General features: G+C 37.2%; 1 protein-coding gene across 6 annotated transcripts in view; it reads right to left on the reverse strand.

Moving 5' to 3' along the window:
* Positions 1-26,944, reverse strand: part of ALMS1 (ALMS1 centrosome and basal body associated protein) — a 161,945-nt gene that overhangs the window by 21,533 nt on the left and 113,468 nt on the right. For 5 of the 6 annotated variants that reach the window (XR_014841648.1, XR_014841647.1, XM_013996028.3 and 2 more), the window contains 3 exons: positions 20,613-20,750; positions 18,034-18,204; positions 13,528-14,687 (listed from right to left, as the gene is read on the reverse strand). Coding sequence is in view for 3 of the 6 variants with exons in the window: in XM_013996028.3 (XP_013851482.2) it covers positions 13,528-14,687; positions 18,034-18,204; positions 20,613-20,750 (1,469 nt within the window). In the remaining 3 variants the exon portion in view is untranslated. Of the gene's footprint in view, positions 1-13,527; positions 14,688-18,033; positions 18,205-20,612; positions 20,751-26,944 lie in introns of those variants that run through there. The other variant, XR_014841649.1, reaches the window with a different exon arrangement.

Here is a 26,944-nt window from a genome sequence, read left to right on the forward strand (position 1 = left end):
ATACCTCCAGCAAAAGGAAGTTCTCAGGCTAGGAGTCAAATCAGAGCTATAGCTGCCAGCCCGCATCACAGACAAACCAATGCGGGATCCAAGCCTCGTCTGTGACCTACACCACAGCTTGAGGCAATGCTAGATCTTTAATCCACTGAGCAAGGCTAGGGATGGAACCTGCATCCTCATGCATATTAGTTGGGCTTGTAACCCACTGGGTCACAATGGAAACTACTAAGCTATAGGCTTTAAATAGGTGAATTTATGGTATGTGAAAGATCTCAAGGAAGCTATAAAAACGTGTTTTTTTAATTCATGTAGGTAAACCAAAATACATGTAGATTATGAAGTCTTATTTGGAGAAAAAAGCTTCTCATGCTCTATGGTCTTACATCTGCTATTACTGAACTGGACACACAACAATGGGAGGTGACCAATGTGTTGTTTTCATATGATAGTAGATAGTCCTAACAAAAATGTGGGCACTGCATATGGTAAGCATGGTGTAGCACTATATACACATACTATGGCTAGATCACACTGTCAGAACCATACAATCATGTTGACTTCCACAAATTCAATTCACAGACCTTCGCTATGTCTAATTTGTGCTAAGGACCCACCATGGGCTAGAACACCAGTTTTGCTGACCTCATTTACAGGTATGGTCAGTAAATCTCAACAACCTACTTTCCTTAGTCTATGGGAGAGTCTCAGACATCTCCTCTAATGATCTCATCATTCCTCAAGGTCCGGGTGTGGATCAGCCCACTCAGATCTCTGCAACTGGGCTTGCATAAGAAAGAGTTAAGTGACTACAAGACAACAGACATTATCAGCTACCACGGTTTAGGCTTCTGTTGCAGATGAATCTTGAAAGGAAATACATACTGGTTGAGTTGCCAGTTGATGCCTTACCACAACTTGGAAAGGAAACTGCCACCATCAGAGATGTGTCAGGTTTTTTGTACTACTTTTTACTTTAATTAAAATCTAGGTGAGGAGTTCCCAACGTGGCACAGCAGAAACGAATCCAACTAGGAATAATGAGGCTGCAGTTTTGATCCCTGGCCTCACTCAGTGGGTTATAGATCCAGCACTGCTGTGAGCTGTGGTGTAGGTTGCAGACGTGGCTTGGATCTGATGTTGCTGTGGCTGTGGCGCAGGCCAGCAGCCGTAGCTCTGATTCACTCCCTAGCCTGGGAACTTCCATACGCCCATGGGTGTGGTCCTAAAAAGACAAAATAATAATAAAATAAAATCTAGGTGAGATTCATTCCCATATTCATTAATCAGATATACCTTTAAATAGACCCTACAACAACAACAAAAAAAACTGTTTCAATTAAATAATTACTTTTCCGGTAGAAATTGAGCTTATGAAAACATCAAATATAGGAAAAAGGCCATATTTTCTTATACAACCTTATACGGCTATTCTTCATGTAAGAAGACTGTTACTGCTGACCTGCTGGCAATGCTGAGATGCTTTTCTTTCAGAAAAATGGTTTTATGCTAACTCATAACCACTCAAGTTTATGATACACGCTGATAAGAGATACACACCGGTAAGATAGAGTCAAAATTAGAAACACAGTCAGTGGCACCAAAAAACAGTCTTTTCTTGTGAAAAGGTTTTAGATATGTGCAGATCCATCAGATCAAACTGGCAGCTGTAGTTGCAGTACTAAAACTTACTGATCAGTGAAAGGTGACATAATTGCAAAGTGCCTGCCCCCCAAAAACATCTGACATAGATTTAATTCTGAGAGACCAGAATAAAACATCAAAGCAGGAACTCAGGTGCTATTATTATTCACCATTAGAAAATCAGTGCTGGTCATTTATTTCTGTAATACGGTAGATAATAACTGTAAAATATCCACTGCCCCCCAGTTAAGATGCACTGTGCCTGCAAAATAGATCTTTGGAGGATTTCTTCTGGTACATGAATGAGTAAAGATGGCAGAGATGTTAACGATTCTGGATAATGTCAAAATTCAAAGTATGGCTATGAGACTATATCGTTAAAATGTGAAAGTACTCATCATTAGAATGGAGGTCAAGAAACTCTTAACAGGATGGTAAGGTCTCCCAGACAATGGCTGGGTTTGGGGTAGAAAAGAAAGAAAATCAAGAGCTTAAAACCCTCAGTTAATATATGGAAAAACCCAGAAGGTTAGCAAATAATCATTAAAATCTTACAGAGGGTGGCAGAGCTAGATGACAGGAATCCCAAAGGATTTTCTATCAGGTTCGAAAAACTATATTCTGGAAGCCCGTCTCTCTTTCTTCTTCTCTGCATTCTCTCAAATCTTTGCCCTTGGCTTTTATATTTATGAGGCATATGATCACCCTTTTATGGATGGCTCTAAAATCTTTATTCCACGCATGATACTTTTATAAGGTCATATTTATCTATGTCTGTTAGATACTTTCAGTTGGATGTTCTGATCTAACTTTAAGTTTAATAAATAACACTCCTTCATATTTTAGTTGAAATTAGTTTCCTCTTCTGATCTCTCCAATTTTGATAAGGTGTTTACATGCTATTTTAGTTGTTTTGGGTAGAAGTTTCAAAAGAACCACGGCTATTAATTACCAAGTCCAACCGATTAGAGTTCAGCTTAACAAAGCAATATTAGATTGTTCTGATAAACTGAGCTATCATTTTCTTATTTAAAAATTGACTGACAATTAGCTAAACATTTGGCAATAAAATACCAACACACAAAATAAATTCCATGTAGATTAAGGGTTTAAAAGCATTGCCCTCTTGAGGTTGCAGATATCTTTCTTAGCATAGAACAAAGAAATAAAGACACTGTATACACGCTATTATACTATTAATATAAGTAATGCTTAAGAATATGAAAAAATCTTCAGAAAAAAAAGTGGACAAAGGATATAAGAAGCTAATTCTTAAATTAAGAAATGTAAAGAGGAATCCCTGAAACCTAATATTTAAAAAATGCAATTTAAAGCAATGAGTTTTTCCACACATCAGATTAACAAGTATTAAAAAGACTGAAACCATCTATAGTTGGCAAGGGAAAGGAGAAACACATTCTCTCATACTGTTAGTTAGTGGGCACATATATTTGTACAAAATGTCTGGAGGGCACAGAGTTAGAAGTGTCAGGGGGTGTCTATACATTACTGACAGTCCTTTAAATTTCTACTTAATGATCTACCTGGGATTTAGAACTTCCTGGTCAATTTCCTTAATTTGTATTTTCCTAGAAAATCATCCATCTAATTTAGGTTTCAAAATATATCAGTCTAAAATCGCACTATCTTTTTTAAGAAAATCACTGTGGACTTTGGTTTTATTGATCCTTTTTCCTACAGTCAGCATAACCAAAGATAAGGTCTTTTTTTTTTTTTTTTTTTGAAAGAACCAAGGATGTTGATTATATTGACCTGATTTACAGAAAGCTTATTTCAATTATTTCCTAGTTGAGCTTGCTCAATTAAGATATCATTTAAGGGTAACATTTTCCTCTAAATACAGTTTTAGTTGCATCCCGTAAGTTTTGGATATGTGCTTTTACTGTGATTAATGAAAAAAGTCTATACTTTAATTTTTAGTTCCCCAATAGCCCAAAAGTTTAGAATGTTTAAAAATATTTATTCAATGAAAAAATTATAGTTGTTAAACTCCAACTTTATGGTATTACAGTTAGAAAATAGAAGCTTAGTTATATAGATCTTCTACTTTGGGGATTTATTAACATTTTGCCTAACTATACAGTTGCTTTTTGTAAATATTCCGTGGGCATTTGGAACAACTGTGGATGCTATGTTTTGTGAATCAAATTTTATATATTTTAAATAAAGCTTGTTAATACTGCTATTAAAATCTTCCATGTCTTTTATCTATTATGTGTCAAAAATCTGATAAAAACAAAGTATCCTATTCTTGCGCATTTGTCACATTCTCTATTATGCCTGGATAAACATGTGAATACATTCTGGTTGAAAGTACAGTGGTTGTTTTGGAAGTCTTTAAAACTCTTCCCTTGGAAATTAGAGTGGAGATATAGGGTAGATTCTCAATAAAATAAAAATTTAAAAAGCCCTACCTTCTCATGGTACAGAAACTTATATTTCTAATCTTCTGGCAAAACTATAAACTATTGGCATAAAAGTGGAAATACAGAGATTTTCATGCATTGCAGGTTGGAATATAAGACTCAAAATTAAAAGTAAGTATACATATAGCTAATAATCCAAGAAATCCACTTCAGGGTTTATGGGCTAAAGACAGTCTCACACAGGTCTGTAAGGTGATCTAGACAAGGACGTGCACTGCTGGTGTTTTGCAGTGTTGGGAACTGACAGCAACCTGGGTGTCCATGACAGGGCAAGTTCATAGGTAAACTGGTAGATGCACTCAGCGGAGCACCGTGCAGTTACCATAAACCTGAATTAGATGTATGTTAGTAATGCAGATGAATCTTAAAAACATAATGCTTAGTGAAAATAAGATAAATACCATCTCTTATATAAACTGAAAATACACAAGTACAGAATATGTATTTTATAAGAACTCCTATATGCCAAGAGATATTTAGATAACAAGGCCGGTTGTATCTGGGAAGACAGGAATGAAGACGGAAGGAGAATGAAATTCTTTAAAAAGGAGGCTATGAACCTAAGAGTACACCGAACTCAACCCTTGTCAGCTGAAGTTAAAAGAAAGTTTTATTTTATCTTGGCATAGACACTGCATATAATACTTCTCTAATTCTACTCTTTCATTCTGCTTCTAAAAGGACTTACTGTGACTAAAATGAAGGTATAAATGTATTTAGGCAGAAACTAGTACACAATGACAGGCTTGAGAATTCTCTTTTCCAGTTCATAACTAACATTTTGTATTCGATCAGTTTGGCTGAGGTCATTTTTGTAATTAATGTCACAAAAAAAATTTTATGGTTTCTCATTAGAAAATGTTTGTTGTAAAAAACAGGTGAAAAATTAAAAAGTGCATAATCCCATAATGTAAGATAATACTTAATTTTGTTTCAGTCATATAAATATATATGTGTGTGTGTGTGTGTGTGTGTATATACATATATATATATATATATATATATATATATATTTTTTTTTTTTTGGGCAGTGTCCATGGGAAGCTGCTGGGCCAGGGATTGAACCCTTGCCACAGCAGGGACAATGCCAGATTCTTAGCCCACTGTGCCACAAGGGAACTCTATCAAGATACTGCCTTTGACTGCTGACTTTTCACCTTCAGCTTTTTCTCTATAAACAAAACCTGACAAATGTGACTTCTTCTGTACTGGCCGTAGTAAACGACCTCTCTTCTCTGACCCCAATATATAACCAGTCACCAAGAAAAAAAGATGAGAAAGGGAGGGGGAAAGAAAAACATGGAGAGAGTGCATAGAGACAAACAAAGCAAGAACATGAGAAAAAGAAGAGAGGAGGGGTAACCAGAAAAACAAGAGAGCTACACAGTAGAGACAGTGAGACAAGAGACAGTATGGGGTGTGCAGGAGAAGACCCAAGTGCACAGAATGTGGCTGCACAGAGAAAAAGAGAAGAGAAGCAGACAGAGTCCAAAGATACTGCAGTGAGAGAGAAGCATAAACTGTAGGCCTGGGGAGAGACTGCAGAGACACAGCAGAGAGAGGTATAGACAGGGTGAGTCAAAGCAAGGAGGGAGAGAGTAGCAGACAGTTGCAGTTACTTTCTTATATGGACTCAAACCCTAAGTATACAAAGAAGTAAAATATGTCCTGAGTACATATGTTCAGGGAAAAAAAAAACCCATTAGCATTTTTAAGGAAACATGGTTAAAGTTCAAAAAAGAAGAAATATGGTTGGAAAACACACAAAAGAAAATAAAAAGACTCAGTGGGGTGGGTGTGATTAAAGACATGTGAATCAGAATAGATACCATATTCATATTCCTGGCCTAAATGACTTACAAATAGTAACAAGAATGGTATTGGTAGGTATTGACCAAAATATTACTGCACATTACTAAGGAACAAACAGTTGAGTCAACATTTCAGAAGGACAATTTAGCAATGTGGAATAAACTTTTTTTTTTGGTTTGTTTTTAAGGACTGTAACTGTGGCATATGGAAGTTCCTGTGCCAGGGACTAAATCAGAGCCACAGCTGTGACCTACACCAATAGCTGTGGCAATACCAGACTCTTTAATCCACTTTGCCAGGCCAGGAATCAAACCCACACCTCCACAGCGACCTGAACTGCTGTAATCAGATTCTTACTCATTACACCCCAACAACGGAACTCCAGATTAAACATTCAAAAAAAATTTTTTTTCTTTTTTTCTTTTTAGGACCAAACCCACAGCATATGGAAATTCCCAGGCTAGAGGTCAAATCGGGGCTGTAGCTGCTGGCTTATGCCACAGCCACAGCAACTTGGGACCTGAGCCATGTCTGCAACCTACGCCACAGCTCACAGCAACACGGGATCCTTAACCCACTGAGTGAGGCCAGGGATCGAACCCACATCCTCATGGATACTAGCTGGGTTCATTACCACTGAGCTACAACAGGAACTCCCCAGATTAAACATTTTTAACATGTATGCCTCCTACCCCACAAATCCCATGTTTAGAAGCACATCTCAAGGAAATAGAAAAATTCATAAAGATGTAAGAAAACTACCTAACAAAGTGCAGATTACGACAAGGAAAAATGAAAAAATAACTTAAATATCTGTCATTAAGGAACTAACTAGATAAATATTATATTTATACAGACTATTAAAAATGACTACACAAATCTTTACTGACATAAGATGTCTATGATAAGTGCAGAGCTTCAGAACAATATAAATAGTATGATTTCATGTTTTTGGACTGTTGTTTCCATACATGAACATGATTGTGATGACTGATGTGAAATCAGCCTGTTTTATAAAAATGTAAGAAACACCAGCAAACATTTAATTGATCATTACGAAAGCTCTCACTTTATGCCCTCATGGAGGTCTCTTCATTTGATATTAGGTACATTAGCATGTAGACCTAATAAAATAGATTCAAGACAAGCAGAAAGTATGTGAATCATAAAATATATTAGCCTGCAATTTATGAAAATTTCAATCATGACTATCTCAGGATGGTGTAGAATTATGGGTAATTTCCAAGGTCTTTATATTTTCTTTATTATCTAAACTCTTTTTATTTAGTTATGTTTTTACTTTTATACTCAAAAGAAGTAGCTATCTTTTTTAGACAAAATATTTGGTAATAAAGAAAAGAGAAAGATGTAAAGTGGTAGAAGCATCAACAGAAGCTATCTTGATAGACAGGTCCTTCACTCCAGTCTGTAATGAGGAAAGACAGAACGGGAGGAAGGAGCCTATAGGAAAGGAAGAAATGAAATATGAGAGAGAAGAGAGAAAAAAAACACTGAGAAAACAGATGAATGGATTTTAGAAAATATGCTAGCACAGAGACAGCTTTGATGAACCTCTTCTCTCATTAGAGAAACACACAAACAAAAAGAATCAAGAAGTGAAAAGAATATTCAGAATCTAGGGAACAGACTCATTTCATACCACAAAATTCCAGAAATAATGTCTACAACAGAATAAATTTAAGGAGCCACTGCAAAGCTCTTCTTACACAAAGGACCATACAGAAAAGTAAAAGGTGAGTTAATTAAATTCAAAATACCCCACTGGTATCTCAGAATAAGGGACTGAGGTAATAAATTGCCCAGGAGAAAGATAAATGTCCCAAATGGAGAATGTTCCCTGTGAAAATATAGCTCTTCTGCCCTACCCAGCCAGAATGAGTTACCATATACTCCTCCTCTGGCCAGGAAGAAGTTGGAAAAGGTATGGGAAATAATCTCTTAAGTTTAAATATTTTACCTGCATTACTAAAGGATTTGCTAGAAAAAAATAAGGCCTCAGTCATATTACTGCCTACACAACAATACTATGAAAGCAGCAACCACAAGAGCTAAACCCCAAAGGGGCATATCCTATAGAACAAGATACTTTCCTCATCTCCACACTTGGTAAGGTGGCCACCAGTTTATGAGATTCAGAACAGTGGTAGAGTATAATGTTACCTACTATAGCTGCCCAGAGCCTAGAATCAACTACTATCTCTCTGCCTTTCCTAAACTCTTGAGGGACAAAAGAAATACAAGCCATACATAATCAGCTTTCAAGTTCATGTCCTAGGAAGGGGGATTCTAGCAGTATCTTGTAAATAGACAAAGCAGTTAATAAAAAGAATTTGACAGAGCAGAAATTAACACAACACTGCAAATCAACTATACTTCAACAAAATTAAAAAAAAAAAAGAATCTGACCACATTACTGGTGGAAAAAGATGGTTTCCACAGAACTGTTTAGAGACAAAGGTGATCTGAAAACAATATAAGGATTTCTTAAAATATTCTATAGCATTAAAGTAGAAGAAAGGAAGGAAAAAAAGAAAGAATAAAGAGAGAAAGAATTTACTTTGCCAGAAGGTTTACCCATTTTACTAAGTAAATAATTTGTACTCACTCTAGAAAAAACAAAAAAAGAACATGGGCTTAATGAAATAGATCCAAGATAAACTAGGATGATAGAGGGAGATTAAAAGGCAGTTGACAAAATTAACACAATTCATAAAAAAATTAATGAATATCTACCATGTGCTGGAAAACCAAAGGGAAAAAAATGAGGACAAAAATTTACACCATTGTAGAACGAATTTGTGCAAGATAAAACAGAAATTTCATTAAAAAAATAAGCAGCACTGCCCCATCTCATTCCAAAAATAGAAAACAGGTTGAAAGGCAAAATATTCCAGGATACAATTTATTTTTTCTGAAGTTAAAGTAAATCTGAATGTACAGGGATACAGAATTACTTGGTATCAGAAAAAAATTAATGCCCAGGTTACACAAAGCAAAACTGAACAGAAATGAAGGGAGACACAGACATTCAACAGTAATAGCTGGAGACTGCAATATAACTTTCAAAATGGAGAGAACAACTAACAGACCAGTAAGAGACAGAAAGCTTGAACAATACTATAAACCAGTTAACTAGACCTAAGAGACATGTATATGATATTTCAACCAAAAACAGCAGAGTACACATTCTTCTCAAGGGATGTGTACTCATTCTTACTGAAGGAAGGAGTTTGGGAAATTTAAAAATATATGGAGGAGTTTCCTTGCGGCCTAGTAGTTAAGGGTTTGGCATTGTCCCTGCTGTGTCTTGGGTTTGATCCCTGGCCCAGGAACTTCTGCATGCTGTAGAAGTGGCCAATATATATATATATATATATATATATATATATAAAATTGAAACTAAACAATATACTCTTAATGAGCATCAGTTAAAGAAGAAATCGCAAGGGAAATCAGAAAATTCTTTGAGGAGTTCCCGTTGTGGCTCAGCAGAAAGAAATCTGACTAGTATCCATGAGGAAACAGGTTCAATCCCTGGCCTTGCTCAATGGGTTAAGGATCTGGCGTCGTAGTGAGCTGTGGTGTAGGTCACAGACAAGGCTGGGATCCCCCGTTGCTGTGGTTCTGGTGTAGGCCAGCAGCTACAGCTCCGATTAGATCTCCTAGCCTGGGAACCTCCATATGTGGCAGGCGCATCCCTTGAAAAAGGCAAAAAGACCAAAAAAAAAAAAAAAAAAGATCTGATTTGTGTTTAACAGAAGCAGGGGGTGGGGGGAGGGAGTGGGAATTTGATGAAGGCATGTACAAACTTCCAGCTATAAGATAAATAACTATTAGGGATGTAATGCTCAACAGGATAAGGTAACTAATACTGCTGAATGTTAAATATGCAAGTTGCTAATGAGTAAATCCTAAGAGTTCTCATCATAAGGAAAATATTTTTTCTATTTACTTTTGTATCTATATGAGAAGACAGATTTTCACTAAACTTTAAGATGATAATCATTTTATAAGTCAAATCATTAGGCTGTACTCCTTAAATTTAAACAGTGCTGTGTATCTTTTATATCTCAATAAAACTGGAAGAAAAATAAATAAAATATATAGAATTATAAGGGGGAAATGGTTAAGACGATGAATTTTTGTTATTCATATATAAATATTTTACAATTAAAAATAATAAAAAAGAAAGAAAACAAGAGAATCAAATACTTAGGAATAAATTTAACCAAGAAGGTATAAGACCTGTACACTGACAACTACAAAACATTGCTGGAACAAATTAAAGACCTAAATAAATTGAAAGACATCCTGTGTTCATAGATTGGAAGACAATATTGTTAAGATGGCAATAAACCCCAAAGCAAGCTACATATTAAATGCAACTAATATCAAAATTGTAAGGACCTTTTTAGCAGAAATGAAAAAGCTGATGCTAAAATTCATATGGAGACATAAGGGCACTGACTGGCCCAAACAGTCTTAATAAAGAACAAAGTTGGAAGACTCAAAACCTCTCAATTTTAAAACTTAGTACAAAGCTACAGAACTCAAAACAGTACAGTTATGGCATAAGACAAGCATATAGATCAAAGGAATAGAACTGACAGCCCAGGAAGAAACCCTCACATCTATGGTCAATTGATTTTTGACAAATGCTAAGATCATTCAAAGAGGAAACAATAGTCTCTTCAACAACTGGTGCTGGGACAAATGGATAACCAAGTGAAAAAGAATGATGTTTGACCCCTATCCTTCATACCGTATGTAAAAATTAACTCAATATACATCCAAAATACAAATGAAAGAACAGAGTACAAAATTCTTGAAAGAAAATATATGGAAAAATATTCATGACTTTGGATTTGGCAATTATGTCTCAGCTATAACACCAAAAGCCCAAGCATCAAAAGAGAAAAACAGATACACTGGGGCTTCATCAAAAGTAAACTATTGTGCATCAAAGAACATAATAAGTGAGTGAAAACACAACCCAGAGAGTGGGAGCCAATATTTGCAAATTACACATCTGGCAAGGTTCCACAATCCAGAATATACAGAGAAGTCTCACAATTCAAAAACAGACAAACAACTTAATTAAAAGGTCAGCAAAGACTTGACTCAACATTTTCCCAAAGAAGATATAATAAGCACATAAAAAGATACTTAACATCATTAGTCACTAGGAAAAGGGAAAGGCAAAGCAAATCACAATCAAAATGACAATGAGCATGAAATACCACTTTGCACTTAATGGGATGGCAAAAGAAGTAAGTAGAAGTAAAAAATGTTGGTGAATGTGAAAAAATCTGAACTCTCAGACATTGTCGGTGGGAATGCAAAATGGTGTATCTAGTGTGGAAGACGGTTTCATGGTTCAAAGCGTAAAATAAAATTACCACATGACCTAGTATTTCCACTCCTAGGTATATACCCAAAAGAACTGTATGCAGGTGTACAAATAAAAACTTGTACACAAACGTTCATATCAGCTCTATTTACAATAGCCAAAAGGTAGGAAAAAACCCTAATGTCCATGAATAGATGAATAGATAAATAAAACGTGGTCTATATGTATATAACAAAATATCATTCAGCCATAAAACACACTGAAGTACTGACAGATCCTAGGACATGAATAAATCTCAAAGAGATTATTCTGGAGTGAAAGAACACTGACACAAAGGTCACATATTATATAACTCCACTTATAAGAAATGATCAGAATAGGCAAGTTTTCAGAGACAGAAAGTAGATTAGTGGTTGTCAGGGAATGGCAGGAAGGGGGAATAGAGTGACTGCTTAATGGGGATGAGGTTTCCACTGGGGTGATGAAAAAGTTCCAGAACTAGATAGTGGTGATGGTTGTAAAACACAGTGAATGCACTCAGTGCCACTGAAGTGTACACTTTAAAACAATAAAACTATAAACTTTATGCTATGTATATGTATTTGACCATACATACCAAAAACCCCTCTATCTGCATCTCTTCCCTCTATCTCGTCTATGGAATAAAAAGCCTCGATCTGTGTCATTCCCCCATTTTTCACTTACTTCAAAAAAAAGTCTTACTGTACTATTTATATGTATAATTACTGTCATTTAATACCTACCGAAAATTCAAATACAAAAAATATTATATAAATATAATTATATATTTATGCCTGAATATTTTGTGCCTCCTTTTCTCTAGATTAGTGGTCTCCAAATTGTTTTGGTAATGGGATCCTACTGATAAAATATTTCTGACCACAAATTACCACAGTAGATATTTATAAATTATATACCACCTCTGCACTCATATTGTAAAACACATAAAAATATAAACTTTAAAAGGCTGAGAATAATAAATATAAATCTATTACTTTTCTTTCCATACTCCTATGAACCATTGTGCAAGTATCCCTTTTTGGACAGCATATTATAAATATAATATTACAAATATTATAAATTTTATTCTTGGGTTAAAGTAATGGTCTGCATTTATTGACCCCTTGAGATGGCCTTTATGGAATTCCCTAAACTAAGGTCCAATTAGCCTTATATGGGTGTTGTTACTGAGAAGGTACTACAAACATGCTTTTGAGGACTCTTACACCATAATGCCATCTTTATGAGAAGGGATAAAGAAGAGACAGATGAGAGAAATTGCTCTTAAGTCTTAGCACTAGAAATATCTGCAATGCTTTTGAAATTTTAGTTTGTTTTTATATTACAGAATCATGTAATTGATCAAAAAACTCTAGCAACATTAACTGCTAGAAAATATAAAGCAAAATTTGTGGCTCACTTTTAGCAACCGTATCTATAAGGTATCATTAACTTGTTTTCCCATTACTCTTATTTCTTTCCTTATTTATTTATTTATTTATTTGAGCCACACCTACTTGCAGAAGTTCCCATGCTAGGGGTCAAATTGGAACTGCAGCTTCTGGCCTACACCAGTCACAGCAATGCCAGATCCAAGCTGCGTCTGAGACCTATACTGCAGCTCATGGCAACACCAGATCATCAACCCACTGGTGGGGCCAGGGATCAAACCCTCATCCTCATGGATACTAGTCAGGTTCACTACTGCTGAGCCAAGATGAGAACTCCCACTTATTTATTTTTTAAATTATGTTGTAGCTCACCCCTCCCTGGCTTCAGTCTAATTTTCTATCATTCTAATTCTTCATTTACTTAAAAAAAAAAAATCACATTACTTACATATGTATGTGTGTACATGTGCGTGCTTAAGAGCACCTCAAAATTTCTTAAAACACAGGGAGGAATGAATAAACAAAAACCAACCAACCAAAAAACCCAGGCAATATTGTTCAGAATGGAGGTCATTCTAAACTTGAAGCACCCCATACCAAGGGTATACTTTGCAGATTCTGAAGCATTTAGCAGCAAGGCCTTTCATTTGTAATTCATAAGCGAATGTTGATGAAAATAATGACAACTCACAATAGCACTGTACTACACTTTCTCACTCTTTTCCAGTTGGTAAGAAATGTTATAGTGAGGAAAGGGCAATTGGCTTTTTTTCACCTGTGTGCAAACTTGAAAAGTCCATGAAAAAGGCAGTCACATTGCCAGATGCAATTTGTAGCCATGTACCTGGATGTGTTTCCTTCTGGTGTGTTCTGAAGTAATTTGGGGATAACCTGTATTCAATGCTTTCTTGTTTTTCTTGCTCCGCTTCTCAAGGTACCGCCTTTGATGGTCAGTGATGCTGCTGTATAATTTAATTCGTCTGGGTGACAGACAAACTCTTTCATGGCCAAAAGCATGGATCAATCGAGCAGTGTCAATGGTGGAAATAGAGCTACTTCCGTCATGCAAAGTCACTTCCTTATCTGTTTGGGCCAATATATCAGATTCCACAGGAGAAGTGGTGGTGGAAAGAATGGGAGTATCTGTGAGCAGCTCACTTTCCTCTGAGTGTCTAGAATCTGAAGAAGTGTTATTTATATAATGAACACCTGGCTGTTTTCTCAGAATATATTTATCAAATTTAATCTGTTCAATTTTAATCTGATTGGACCTCCCAGGCTGATGAGTAGAAAGAATCTTATTTTTTTTAAGATCGCTTGTGTTTTTATGGCATTTTTCCAGGCTTTTATATCGTTTCTTTTTCTGAAGCTTGTTCTTCTGCTGCTGTTGTCTACGACTCCACTCCTGAACCTCTTGCTCCCCCCTGCTATCATCCTGTGTACTTTCTGAGGGCTGGAGGGAATGTGTGATGGGATGCTGAAGAAGTTTAGCCAAACGATCAAGTCGTTCCACCAAGGAAAGTTCTTCCTTGGCACTGAACTCAGGAGGTTTCTGTTGCTTCTGTCGCTCTTGATACTTGTTCCAGAGTTCATTCAGACTCACGGTGGGCTGAGTTGTTAGCTCTGGGGTGGGCTTATGATCGCTTTTAGGATCATTAACTTGTTTGTCACATTTTGGATAAGCTCTAGCCTGACTTTTAGGAGTCTGCTTCACTTCTTTGTTTTCCAGGTTGACATTGATACTGAGGCTCTCTATTCTGGTATAATCTGTCTTTGTCTTTTCCATATTTTGATAAGGGGGAGGAAGAAAAGTCTGTTCTCTTTCTTTGTCTGGATGGTGCTGAAAGAAATCTTTCCAAGAATGCCTCATGACAACACTCCTTCCTAAGGATTCATGGCAAAAATCTTGATCATTTGGTAGGTGCACTGGATGATGAAAGTAAAACTTTGCTGACCTGAAGACAGAATGGGTAGTATTTTCAAATTCTGAATGACATCTGGACTCTGAAAACGAGAGGAAAAAAAAGACTTTGAAGGACTTTCAAAATATTTGCTTTCTCTTTAAAAGTAGTATTGACATGTAATTCTTCAGATACAAAATAAATAACAGTTTGTCTTATTTTTTCCTTTTACAGCCACACCTGTAGCATATGGAAGTTTCCCAGCCAGGGGTTGAATCAGAGCTGCAGGCAAATGCCACAGCCATGGCAACACTGGATCTGAGTTGCATCTTTTACCTATGTCGCAATTTAGGGCAACACTGGAATCTTAACCCCCTGAATGAGGCCAGGGGATCGAATCTGCATCCTCACAGAGACAGTGTCAGCCCTTAACCCATTGAGCCACAATGGGAACTCCAAAGAACAGTTTATATAAAGTTTCAGAAAATTCATTACCTGCACAAAGGATTCATGCCTTATGTCTAGTGGCCAGAGTGGCATGGTAACAGTTTAAGAGACTCAGGGTCAAAAGATGCAGATTCTGGGCTGGATTCTGACACAGACTGGCTGTATGACTTTGAGAAAGGCACTCTGGTTCTCTGGATTGTTACAGAGCTGCAGCTATGTATTCACTGCCTACTACCATGTTTTAAAGCCTTTCAAAATTCCTTTCGTGAACCATTTTCACATTTTCCTCAATTTCTTTATTGTGGTAAAATATAAAATTTACCATCTTCCTTCTTCTTCTTCTTTTTTTTTTTTTTTTTTTTTTTTTGCTTTTTAGGGCCACACCCATGGCATACAGAGGTTCCTAGGCTAGGGGTTGAATTGGAGCTGTAGCTGCCCGCCTGCCGCAGCCGCAGCAACGTGGGATCTGAGCCGCATCTGTGACCTACACCACAGCTCATGCAACACTGGATCTTTAACCCACTGAGTGAGGCCAGGGATCAAACCCACAACCTCATGGTTACTAGTCTGATTCATTTCCGCTGTGCCACAACGAGACAAAAGAATGAAACTGAACCATTATCTTAGACCATACATAAAACCCAATTCTAAATAGATTAAAGATTTAAATTTAAGATTTGAAACCATAAAACTCCTAGAAGAGAACAAAGGTAGTTAGAGCCTTAACACTGATGTTATTAGCAATTACTTTCTGAATTTCACACCAAAAGCAAAGATTACAGAAGCAAAAATAAATAACAGGCGTACATCCAACTAAAAGGCTTCTTCACAGAAAAAGAAACAAACAACCCAATTTTAAAAATGGGCAGAGGATCTTAATAGACATCTTTGCAAAGACATACAAAAGGCTAACAAATATAGGAAAAGATGCTCAGAATCACTTATCATCAACGGGAACTCCCACTAAACATTTTTAAGCATACAGCTATGTATGTTCACACTGTTGCACAACAGATCTGTAGAATCTCTTCATCTTGCAACACTGAAACTATACCAGAGCTCACAGCCATTCCAGATCCTTAACCCACTGAATGAGGCTAGGGATTGAGCCTGCCTCCTTATGGGTGCTAGTCAGATTCATTTCTGCTGAGTCACAATGGGGATTCCCTTCGATGCAGTTTTAAATTCTGATGTAGTATAATTTATTTATTTTTGTTTTTGTTGCCTGTACTTTTGGTGTCATGTCCAAGAAAGCACTGCCAAATTCAATGTCATTAAGTTTTTTTCCTATGTTTTCTTCTAAGAGTTTTATAATTTTAGCTCTTCTGTTTGGATCTTTGATTCATTCTGAGTTAACTTTGTATATGGTAATGGTTCTAATTCTTTTTTTTTTTTTTTTTTTTTTTGGTCTTTTTGCCTTTTCTAGGGCAGCTTCCCATGGCATATGGAGGTTCCCAGGCTAGGGGGCGAATCAGAGCTGTAGCCACTGGCCTACACCAGAGCCACAGCAACTTGGGATCCGAGCTGTGTCTGCAACCTACACCACAACTCACGGCAACGCAGGATCCTTAACCCACTGAGCAAGGCCAGGGATCAAACCCGCAACCTCATGGTTCCTAGTTGGATTCGTTAACCACTGCACCATGACGGGAACTCTAGTCCTAATTCTTTTACAAGCAGACATCCAGTTTTGCAGCACCACTTTTATTTAAAAAAAATTTTTGTCTTTTGTCTTTTTAGGTCCTCGCCTGCTGCATATGGAGGTTCCCAGGCTAGGGGTCTAATTGTAGCTGTTGCCGCTGGCCTACGCCAGAGCCACAGCAACGCCAGATCTGAGCCGTGTCTGTAACCTACACCACAGCTCATGGCAAAGCCAGATCCTTAACCCACTGAGTGAGGCCAAGGATTGAACCCACAACCTCATGGTTCCTGGTCAGATTCATTTCTGCTCACCATCAAGGGAACTCCTCCAGCACCATTTGCTGATGAGACTATTCTTTGCCCACTACATAGTCTTGACACTCTTGTGGAAAATCATACATCTAATATATTCTTAATGTGAGCAACTGCACCAGGACTCTTTTCAAAATACAATATGGTCAAAAAGAACGAAATACCAGCATTTTTAGCAACATGGATGGACCTAGAAACTATCTTGCTAAGTGAAATCAGCCATACAATGAGACACCAACATCAAATGTTTCACTGACATGTGGAATCTGAAAAAAGGACAGACAGAACTTCTTTGCAGAACAGATGCAGACTCATAGACATTAAAAAACTTATGGTCTCCGGAGGAGACAGTTTGGGGGGTGGGGGGATGTGCTTGGGCTGTGGGATGGAAATCCTGTGAAATCAGATTGTTATGATCATTATACAACTACAGATGTGATAAATTCATTTGAGTAATAAAAAAAAATACAATATGGACCAGCTTTTGAATGTCTTTCTTTTCTTATCTGGATACTGCTCTATTTTCTTCCAAGAGGTAGACAGAGTTTGACTGCCAGAGTGTCAGGGCTTGTCTTAGATGCTTTTCCTTTATGTTATTAGAAAAAGAGGGCCATAGGTAAACACAGATAGATTTGATCTTGGGTCTACTATAATTTTAAAAAAGCTGGTACTGAGGCTTTTTCTGTTTTTGTCAGTCTTTTGGAATGCCTTGAGTTTTTAAACTTTCCCCTGCTTCAGTACTGAGACATGATATTTCATTTCTAATACTATCAGGCTTAGGTACTTATCTGTAATCCTACTTATAAGTTGCCAATATCATTTCCTAGGAGGAGTAAATATTTTACAAAGCAATATTACATCCACATACACAAAGCTGCACTGAAATGATCTGCATAAGAAAACAAAAAATTCTTAAAAATTTAAAAACGGAATTCTGTTTAAATTATAAGGCTATATTCTCATTAGCATTACGTGGAAACCCAGAGACACAGGTGCATGAGCACACACTCTTTTACACTCCCCCCATCCCCACCCCCCAATCCCATTACCTGCAATATCTATTTGCAAGGATTTCTTCTCTTCTGGCCAGGCTTCCTTAGGAACTGTCTTCTTACTGTGCATCTCTTCTTTCTGTTTAATGGCTTTAGTAGCTGGTATGTTATCAATCTTTGAGTCTTGCGGTTGAGTTGAGTACCCTGAAGCAGCAGCAGTACTGGAATCTAACAGTGAAATTAACACAATATTCAGATAGTAAGTTGGCAAAAATTATTTTAAAATACCTCTCAAGGAGTTCTTTGGTGGCCTAGTGGTTAAGGATCCAATGTTGGAGTTGCCATCATGGCACAGCAGAAATGAATTCAACTAGGAACCATGAGGTTGCGGATTTGATCCCTGGCCTCGCTCAGTGGGTTAAGGATCCGGTGTTGCTGTGAGCTATGGTGTAGGTCACAGACTCAGCTCAGATCCCGTGTTGCTGTGGCTGTGGCAGAGGCCAGCAGCTGTAGCTCCGATTAGACCCCTAGCCTGGGAAACTCCATATGCCGAGGGAGCAGCCCAAGAAATGGCAAAAAGACAAAAAAAAAAAAGGATCCAATGTTGTCATGTTGTCACTGTTGTGGCTTGGGTTCAATCCCTACCCTGGGAACTTCCACATGTGTGTGTGTGGCCAAAATAAAATAAAATAAAATACCTCTCCAGCATTTACTAGTGAAAGTATTGTTCCTGGTTTTGAAGAAAAAATAAAAAGATCAATCAGAAATGTACTTAGGAACTGCTGATGTAACCTGGAGTTTTTTTAAAAAAGTACAGAAATCTATGTCATACAAAGTAAAAGAATTACACCATAAGTGAACGAAAGATTAAAAAGAGTTCCCATTGTTTCAATGGGATCAGCAGCATCTTGGGAGTGCTGGAATGCAGGTTCAATCCACGGCCCAGCACACTGGGTTAATGATCCAGTGTTGCTGTAGCTGTGGCTTAGGATCTGATCCTGGCCAAGTAACTCCATATGCCTGGGGGCAGCAAAAAAGAAAAAAAAGTATAAGTACTCAAAGGAGGAGAAACCACTTCCAGCTAGGAGAATCATGGAAGAACTCTGGAGTAAAGTAACAATTGATTTGGGGTGTGAGAAGACAGTTAAACTGGATACACACTGAGATAGAAAGAGAAAGGCATTTTGGGAAAAAACTGGAATTAGGAAGGCAACTGAACATCTAAGAAACAGAGCAAGGATGTGGTTTATTTGATTATAGAATTTGTAAGGAAAAGAGGTGAAAATTAGCATTTGACAAGTCATTTGGGAGCCAATTCTATTTTTCTGAAGGACTAGGCTAAAAAAGTTTAGTTTTTATTCTTAAGGGCAATGAAAACTTGTTGATGAGATTAACATGATGGAAACTTTTTCTGAAGCATTCATTTAGCAACTCAAAGAAAGGGGGTAAATTTTTGAAATATTGCTCAGAATACAATATAATTGGAAAAAGAAGCAATACACAAAAATAGAGCAGTGTTAAGTTATATTCCAAAATATGTTTCTATTTATAATTGTGGCAGAGACTACCAGCTGTCCTTTGAAATCTATTTTACTCTTCCTCAAAACAGAATCTGACTTTAGCTGGGCATATGTTCACCAGAATACAGATTATATTTTTCAGACTCCCTGCCAATATAGGTTGGTGTTACCATGTGAATAAGCCTGGCCTGGATGGGAGCGGAATGGTACACTTAACTTTTGAGAAGTATTTAAAGGAATGACTGCAGCTCCCTTCATGGCTCAGCGAGTTACAAACCCAACTAGTACCCAAGAGGATGCGGGTTTGATCCCTGGCCTCGTTCAGTGGGTTAATGATCCTGCGTTGCCCTGAGCTGTGGCGTAGGTCACGGAAGCAGCTTGGATCCCACATTGCTGTGGCTGCGGCGTAGGCTGGTGGCTGTAGCTTTAATTCGACCCCTAGCCTAGAACCTTTCATATGCCACAGGTACAGCCCTAAATAAGAATAAATAAAAATAAAAAATAAAGGAATGACTATGCTTTTTTTTTTCTTTTCCTTTCTTCCTTTCTGCTGGCTATAGCATGAGAAGAGAGGGTAAAATATTGGAGCAACAAGAAAGAAAGAGGTTTGTTCCCTGATACATTTTTCTGCCTTCTTTAAGCCAGCATTATTTTGCTTTTGTTTTCATCTCTCAGAGCCACAACTAATCCCAACTTCACATTTTAATAGGCATTTTTAATCAGCACAATCCTACTTAAGTAAATTAACTGGGTAGGCATTTAAGAAGTAAACAAGCTAAATTCCTAAAGAACAAAGGCCTATGCATAACAATGTTATTCTAGAGTTAACATCTCATCACACCAAGTATTTTTATCAGTAGAGTTTTTTAAAAAGTATATTATGTGAATGTCTGGCAATGAGATTAATTTCTGTAAAACATTCACAAAGTTCTCCAAAGACACCTCAAAGAGCTTTTAAAAATGTTAATTTTACCTGCCAGTGTATACCAATATCCTATTTCACATATGAGAAAGATGGAGGAGGGGTGAAGAGAACAAGAATAGACATACTTTTCTATTTACACTTATTTTAGAAGGCCAGATGAAAATAATACACTGATAATTCAGTTCTACTACCTGCAGTATCTTTCAGCAAGGGTTCCTTTTCTTCAGACTGGGCAGCCTCGGGCACTGCCCTTTTACTGGAGCTCTCCTTTTTCTGGTTTTCTCCTGAGGGGTCCTCATTCCCAGTGATGAAAACTTGAACTTGAGCATCTGGAATAATGACATCATTTTATCCCATTAAGAAGGAAAAGATAATTAACACAACAGGTAAGTAATCTACACCCCGCGAACAAAAACAAAAACAAAAACCTAGACTCTACCATATAAAGGCTGTGACTTTTTTGGGGTGTTTGGAAAGTTTTCCATATTTCTCTGCACACAATTCCTTTAAATAAAACCTGCTCTTTGATGATTTGATGCAACAGTAAAAAAACAAAACAGGAGTTCCCGTCGTGGCTCAGTGTTAACGAATCCAACTAGGAACCATGAGGGTCCATCCCTGGCCTTGCTCAATGGGTTAAGGAATCTGGCATTGCCGTGTGCTGTGGTGTGGGTCACAGATGCGGCTCGGATCCTGCTGCTGTGGCTGTGGCGTAGGCCGGTGGCTACAGCTCCCATTCAACCCCTAGCCTGGAAACTTCCATATGCTACGGGAGCGGCCCTAGAAAAGGCAAAAAGACAAAACAAACAAACAAACAAACAAAACTCTATATAAAAAAAAAAAATCTCCTGAAGTTACATCCCTTTGTCTCATATTTTCTATTTGCTTTCTGTTTTTCTGGTTATACCTCCTAGAGACTTATCTACCTTATTGATCTTTAAAAATCAGCTCTTTTCCTTTTTATTGTATAAGAAAAACTCAAGCACAAAATAATAATGTTGGTAAATAAATTAAAAATCACCAATACAACAATTAGAATACAGCTGTCAAACAGTTAATAATGGTTATATCATTTTTACAATGGATTGACAAGATTTATTTTCTATCTCTAAGAATGAGTATTTTTCAACAAAGCAATCAGAAAGGCAATAAAAATAACTAAAAACAACATAATGAACATCAATGTATCTCTCATAGAGCTTAAGAAATAAAAATATACAGACATAATGATATGATGATTCCCTGTATAAAGCCTCAACTAATACCATTCTCTTTTCAATAGAAACCTGAAGCTGAATTTAGCGTTTGCCAATCTCAAAGGTGTTTCTGAAATTTTTTATATTTTACAGGTTTTACTCAGCAATGTACTGTATTGTTTTGCATGTCTTTAAACTTTATATAAAGGGTATAATACCCTGTGTACCTTTAAGCAATGTGCCTTTTATTTATTTATTTATTTTTTTTGGTCTTTTGTCTTTTTGTCTTTTGTTGTTGTTGTTGTTGTTGTTGCTATTTCTTGGGCCGCTCCCGCAGCATATGGAGGTTCCCAGGCTAGGGGTTGAATCGGAGCTGTAGCCACCGGCCTACACCAGAGCCACAGCAACTAGGGATCCGAGCCGCGTCTGCAACCTACACCACAGCTCACGGCAACGCCAGATCGTTAACCCACTGAGCAAGGGCAGGGACCGAACCCGCAACCTCATGGTTCCTAGTCGGATTCGTTAACCACTGCGCCACGATGGGAACTCCCAATGTGCCTTTTACACTCAGTATTGTGACTGGGGGATTTACTCACAGTGACTCTGAAGAAATCATTCTCAATGAATTACTGTATCAAATCACTTCTTGATAAACTTTAGGCTATTTCTAATTTTTCATATTAAAAAGCATTACGATGAACATTCAGGTAAAATTTCTTTATAGGTTGTATGAATTGCAGATATCTTTTCTCAGTCTATGTCTTCTTTGAATTGTTTTATGATGTCTTTGGTCTACAAAATTTTTCATTTTAATAATAACATTGATTTCCTTTTTCCTTCATGGTCTGTGTTTCTTTGTTTAAGAAATCAGTATTTCATCAAAGGATAGTCATCTAAATTTTAAAAGCTTAAAGTTTTCCTGTTTACATTTAATCTCACTTGACTATATTTTTGTTTAGGGTGTAGTAAGAGTCTACCTGATTTTATTGTCTCTTACATATATAATCAGTGGCCCAAACTCTATTGCATAGTTCATCCTTTCTCCATGAATTTTATTTATTTACTTATTTATTCATTTAGGTCTTTTGAGGGCCACACCCACGGCACATGGAGGTTCCCAGGCTAGGGGGTGAATTGGAGCTATAGCCACTGGCCTACACCACAGCCACAGCAAAGCCAGATCCGAGCCATGTCTGTGACCCACACCACACTTCACAGCAAGGCTGGATCCCCAACCCACTGAGCGAGGCCAGGGGTCGAACCCTCGTCCTCATAGTTACTACTCAGGTTTGTTTCTGCTGAGCCACAACAGGAACTCCATTTCTCTATGAATTGTTATGCCATGTCTGTCACATATTGTTTCCACATTCATAGGGTGTGTTTCTGCATCAACATATAGTTCCATTTTCTGTTTATTCCTTTGCAAATGGTCTTCAATATACATATAAACACATAAATATATACATATGTATATACATATAAATAAAATAAGTCTTGATGCCTGGTGTGGCAAGTTCCCTGGCCAGGGATTGAACCCGCGCCACAGCAGTTATGAAACCAGATCCTTAACCACTAGGGAACGCCTTTACCTTATTCTTTATACATTTTGATATTAAAAAAAAAAAGGAATCAGCCTGTTAAGTTCTATGAAAAATTCTACTGAAATTTTGAGTAGCAATGCACTGAATTTATTTAGGTATTTCTTAATATATTTCTTTCTTTCTTTTTTTTTTTTTTTTTGTCTTTTCTAGGGCCACATCCAAGGCACATTGAGGTTCCCAGGCTAAGGGTCAAATCGGAGCTGCAGCTGCCGACCTACGCCACAGCCAAGCAGGATCCAAGCTGCATCTGCAACCTATGTTACAGCTTATGAAAACACCGGATCCTCAACCCACTGAGCGAGGCCAGGGATCAAACCCACAACCTCATGGTTCCTAGTCGTATTCGTTAACCTCTGATCCATGACAGGAACTCCTCTTAATATATTTCAATAAAGCTTCATCGTTTTCTCTACATGAGTCTTGCACGTCCTTTGTTAGGTTCATTATTTACTTATTTTTTGAAAAGATATCTTAAAAAAAACTTTTGTATTATGCATCAGAAGACACATACCAAAAAAATGTACAAACACAGAACTCAGTGAATTGTTAAAAAATGGACATACACTCAAGATTAAAAAAAAAAAATCTGGTTAGAAGCCTACATGCTCCCCTCATTCTTTCTTCCAATCTCCCATAGGCTGAGCATAACACAGCATTCTAAATGCAACAAAGTACTTACATTTCTAAATTTTATATAAATGGAATAATATAGCACATATCCCTTATGTCTTGCTTTCTTCTCTCACATCATATTTCTTAGATTCATTAAGTGTTAAAACATATATTTGTGCTTTACTCAGTCTTCTTCTAGTTAGTATACAATAATGTTAATATGCCAAAATTCATCCATACTACTGGAAAAATAATGGGCATCTGTTAATTTCCAGTTTGAAGCTGTTACAAAAATTGCTATGAAGAATATTCATGTGTGTCTTTTGGCACATCTTTTTCTGTACCATATACAGTTAGGAATGATTGCTAGGTTATGCTTTTGTGTAACTTAGTAGGCAAACCGCTTTCCAAGGTTACTAATTTACATTCTCACCAGCAGTAAATAAGAACTATATTCTCATCAGTAAGATATTAACTTTTTCATTTCAGCCATTCTAATGGGAATGAAGAGATTTTATTTTGTTTTTAATTTTCACTTTTTTTTTTTTTTTTTTTGGCTATTTAGTTAGCAAAAACTACGGAAGTGGCCAGGCAAGGGGTCAAATCAGAGCGGCAGCTGCCAGCCTACACCACAGCCACAGCAACACTGCATGCAAGCCAAATCTGTGAACTACACCACAGCTCAAGGCAGTGCTGGATCCTTAACCTACTAAGTGGGGCCTGGGATCAAACCCGCATCCTCATGGATACTAGTTGGGTTTGTTACAGCTGAGCCACAACAGGAACTCCCTTAATTTGCAATTTTTTGTTGATGAATTAAGTTGAATACTTTGCATATGTTCATTGGCCACTGGATATTCTTTTTTTTTTTTTTTTTGGTCTTTTGTTGTTGTTGTTGCTATCTCTTGGGCCGCTTCCGTGGCATATGGAGGTTCCCAGGCTAGGGGTTGAATCGGAGCTGTAGCCACCGGCCCACGCCAGAGCCACAGCAATGCGGGATCCGAGCCGCGTCTGCAACCTACACCACAGCTCACGGCAACGCCGGACCGTTAACCCACTGAGCAAGGGCAGGGACCGAACCCGCAACCTCACGGTTCCTAGTCGGATTTGTTAACCACTGCGCCACGACGGGAACTCCTGGATATTCTTTTTATAAAGTTCCTATTCAAGTCTTTTGCCCTTTTTACAAACTGGATTGACTATCTTTTCCATATTGATTTGTATGAGTTCTTTTTTATATTCAGGATATATGTTCTTTGTGATATAAGCATTGCACTGTATCTTTCCCACTCTGTGGCTTGTCTTTTTATTCTTATTTTGTATTTCATTAATACTTTAATTTAATGTGACATATTCGTCAATATTTTCTATTATGGCTATTATTTTTAGGGAGAATACAATGTAATAAATATTTTCCCATTCCAAGATTATAAAGACATATTCCTCTTTATTTTCTTGCATAAGATTAATCTATTTACCTATTTATGCTTTTCATATTTAAATCTATAAAGTACATGTAATCAATTTTGGTGTATAGTGTGAACCAGGGAGTTAATGTCCCCCCCATATCCAGTTTATATAACATCATTTTACTGAAAAGATTACCTTTCCCCGCACCATACTGCAGTGGAACTTTTACAATAAAAATCAGGTTGTCTGTATGCACACACACACACACACACACACACACACACGCACGCACGCACGCACGCACACATAAATGTATCTGCTTCTGGAGTATTTTCTCCTACAGTCAGTCTGTTTATCTTTGCGCCAATATCATATTGCCTTAATTACTGCAGCTTTATAATATATTTTGATACTTGGTAGTATAAATCTTCTCAAATTGTTGTTCTTTTTCAAGTTTGCCTTGGCTATTCTTGGCATTCCATATATCCATATCAATTTTAGAATAAGCTTGCTAAATTCTAGGAAAAAACTTGCTGGCATTTTAATCAGATCTTTTCTATTTTTTATGATTTATATTTAAGGGTGTAACTCTGCCCCTAAATAACACTTTTGCTATCTTCTATACATTCTGATATCAGAATTTTGTTATTATTTAATTTTAAATATATTTTAATTTCCAGTATGACTTCCTCTTTTTAACTTCTGAGTTACTTACAACTACATTTTAAAATTTTCAAATAAATTATATGAGTACATATATAATATTTACATATTAAGTATATTAGTTTCATAGGGCTGCCACAATAAATTACTTCCAATAGTGGCTTAAGCCAAAATAAGTCAATTCTTCTGGTCTAGAAGTCTGAAATCAAGGTGTCAGCAGGGACTTGGTCTCTCAAGGTCTCTCGCTTGAAAATCCTTTCCTTCTCTCTTCCATTTTCTTTTCTTTTCTTTTTTTTTTTTTCTTTTTGTCTTTTTGCTATTTCTTGGGCCGCCCCATAGCATATGGAGGTTCCCAGATCAGGGGTCGAATCGGAGCTGTAGCCCCCGGCCTACGCCAGAGCCACAGCAACGCAGGATCCGAGCCGTGTCTGCAACCTACACCACAGCTCAGGGCAACGCCGGATCGTTAACCCACTGAGCAAGGGCAGGGACTGAACCCGCAACCTTATGGTTCCTAGTCGGATTCGTTAACCACTGCGCCACGACGGGAACTCCTTTCTTCCATTTTCAATGACCTCTGATGTTCCCTGGCTTTGGGCAGCATAACTCCAATCTCTGCTTCTTTCTTCATGATCTCCCCTCCTTTTTATAAGTATACCAATTGCTGGATTTAAGGCCCACCCAAAATCCAGTCTGATTTAATCTGAAGGTCTAATTATACCTACAAAGACCCCCTATTTCCAAATAAGGTCACATTCTCAAGTTCCCAGTGGACATGAATTTTGCGAGGAACACTACTCAATTCACAATACCTGGATTTTTGTTTCATTCTGTTATGCCACATTTTTACTGTTGAGCTGTAATTTAACCACACTATAGTAAGAGAAGCTGTTCTGACTGCATTAATGCTTTCATCAACTTTTCTATGTGTTCCAGGTGTTCTTTAAAAAATGCAGAGTTGGAATTCCCTTCGTGGTGCAGCGAAATTGAATGCAACTAGGAACCATGAGGTTGTGGGTTTGATCCCTGGCCTCGCCA

This window comes from Sus scrofa, chromosome 3, assembly GCF_054392235.1.
Source record: "Sus scrofa isolate SSC_HxYL_T2T_F1_AM1 chromosome 3, Sscrofa_HxYL_maternal_Yorkshire_Landrace_v2.0, whole genome shotgun sequence".
In the NCBI taxonomy this organism is placed as follows: domain Eukaryota; kingdom Metazoa; phylum Chordata; class Mammalia; order Artiodactyla; family Suidae; genus Sus; species Sus scrofa.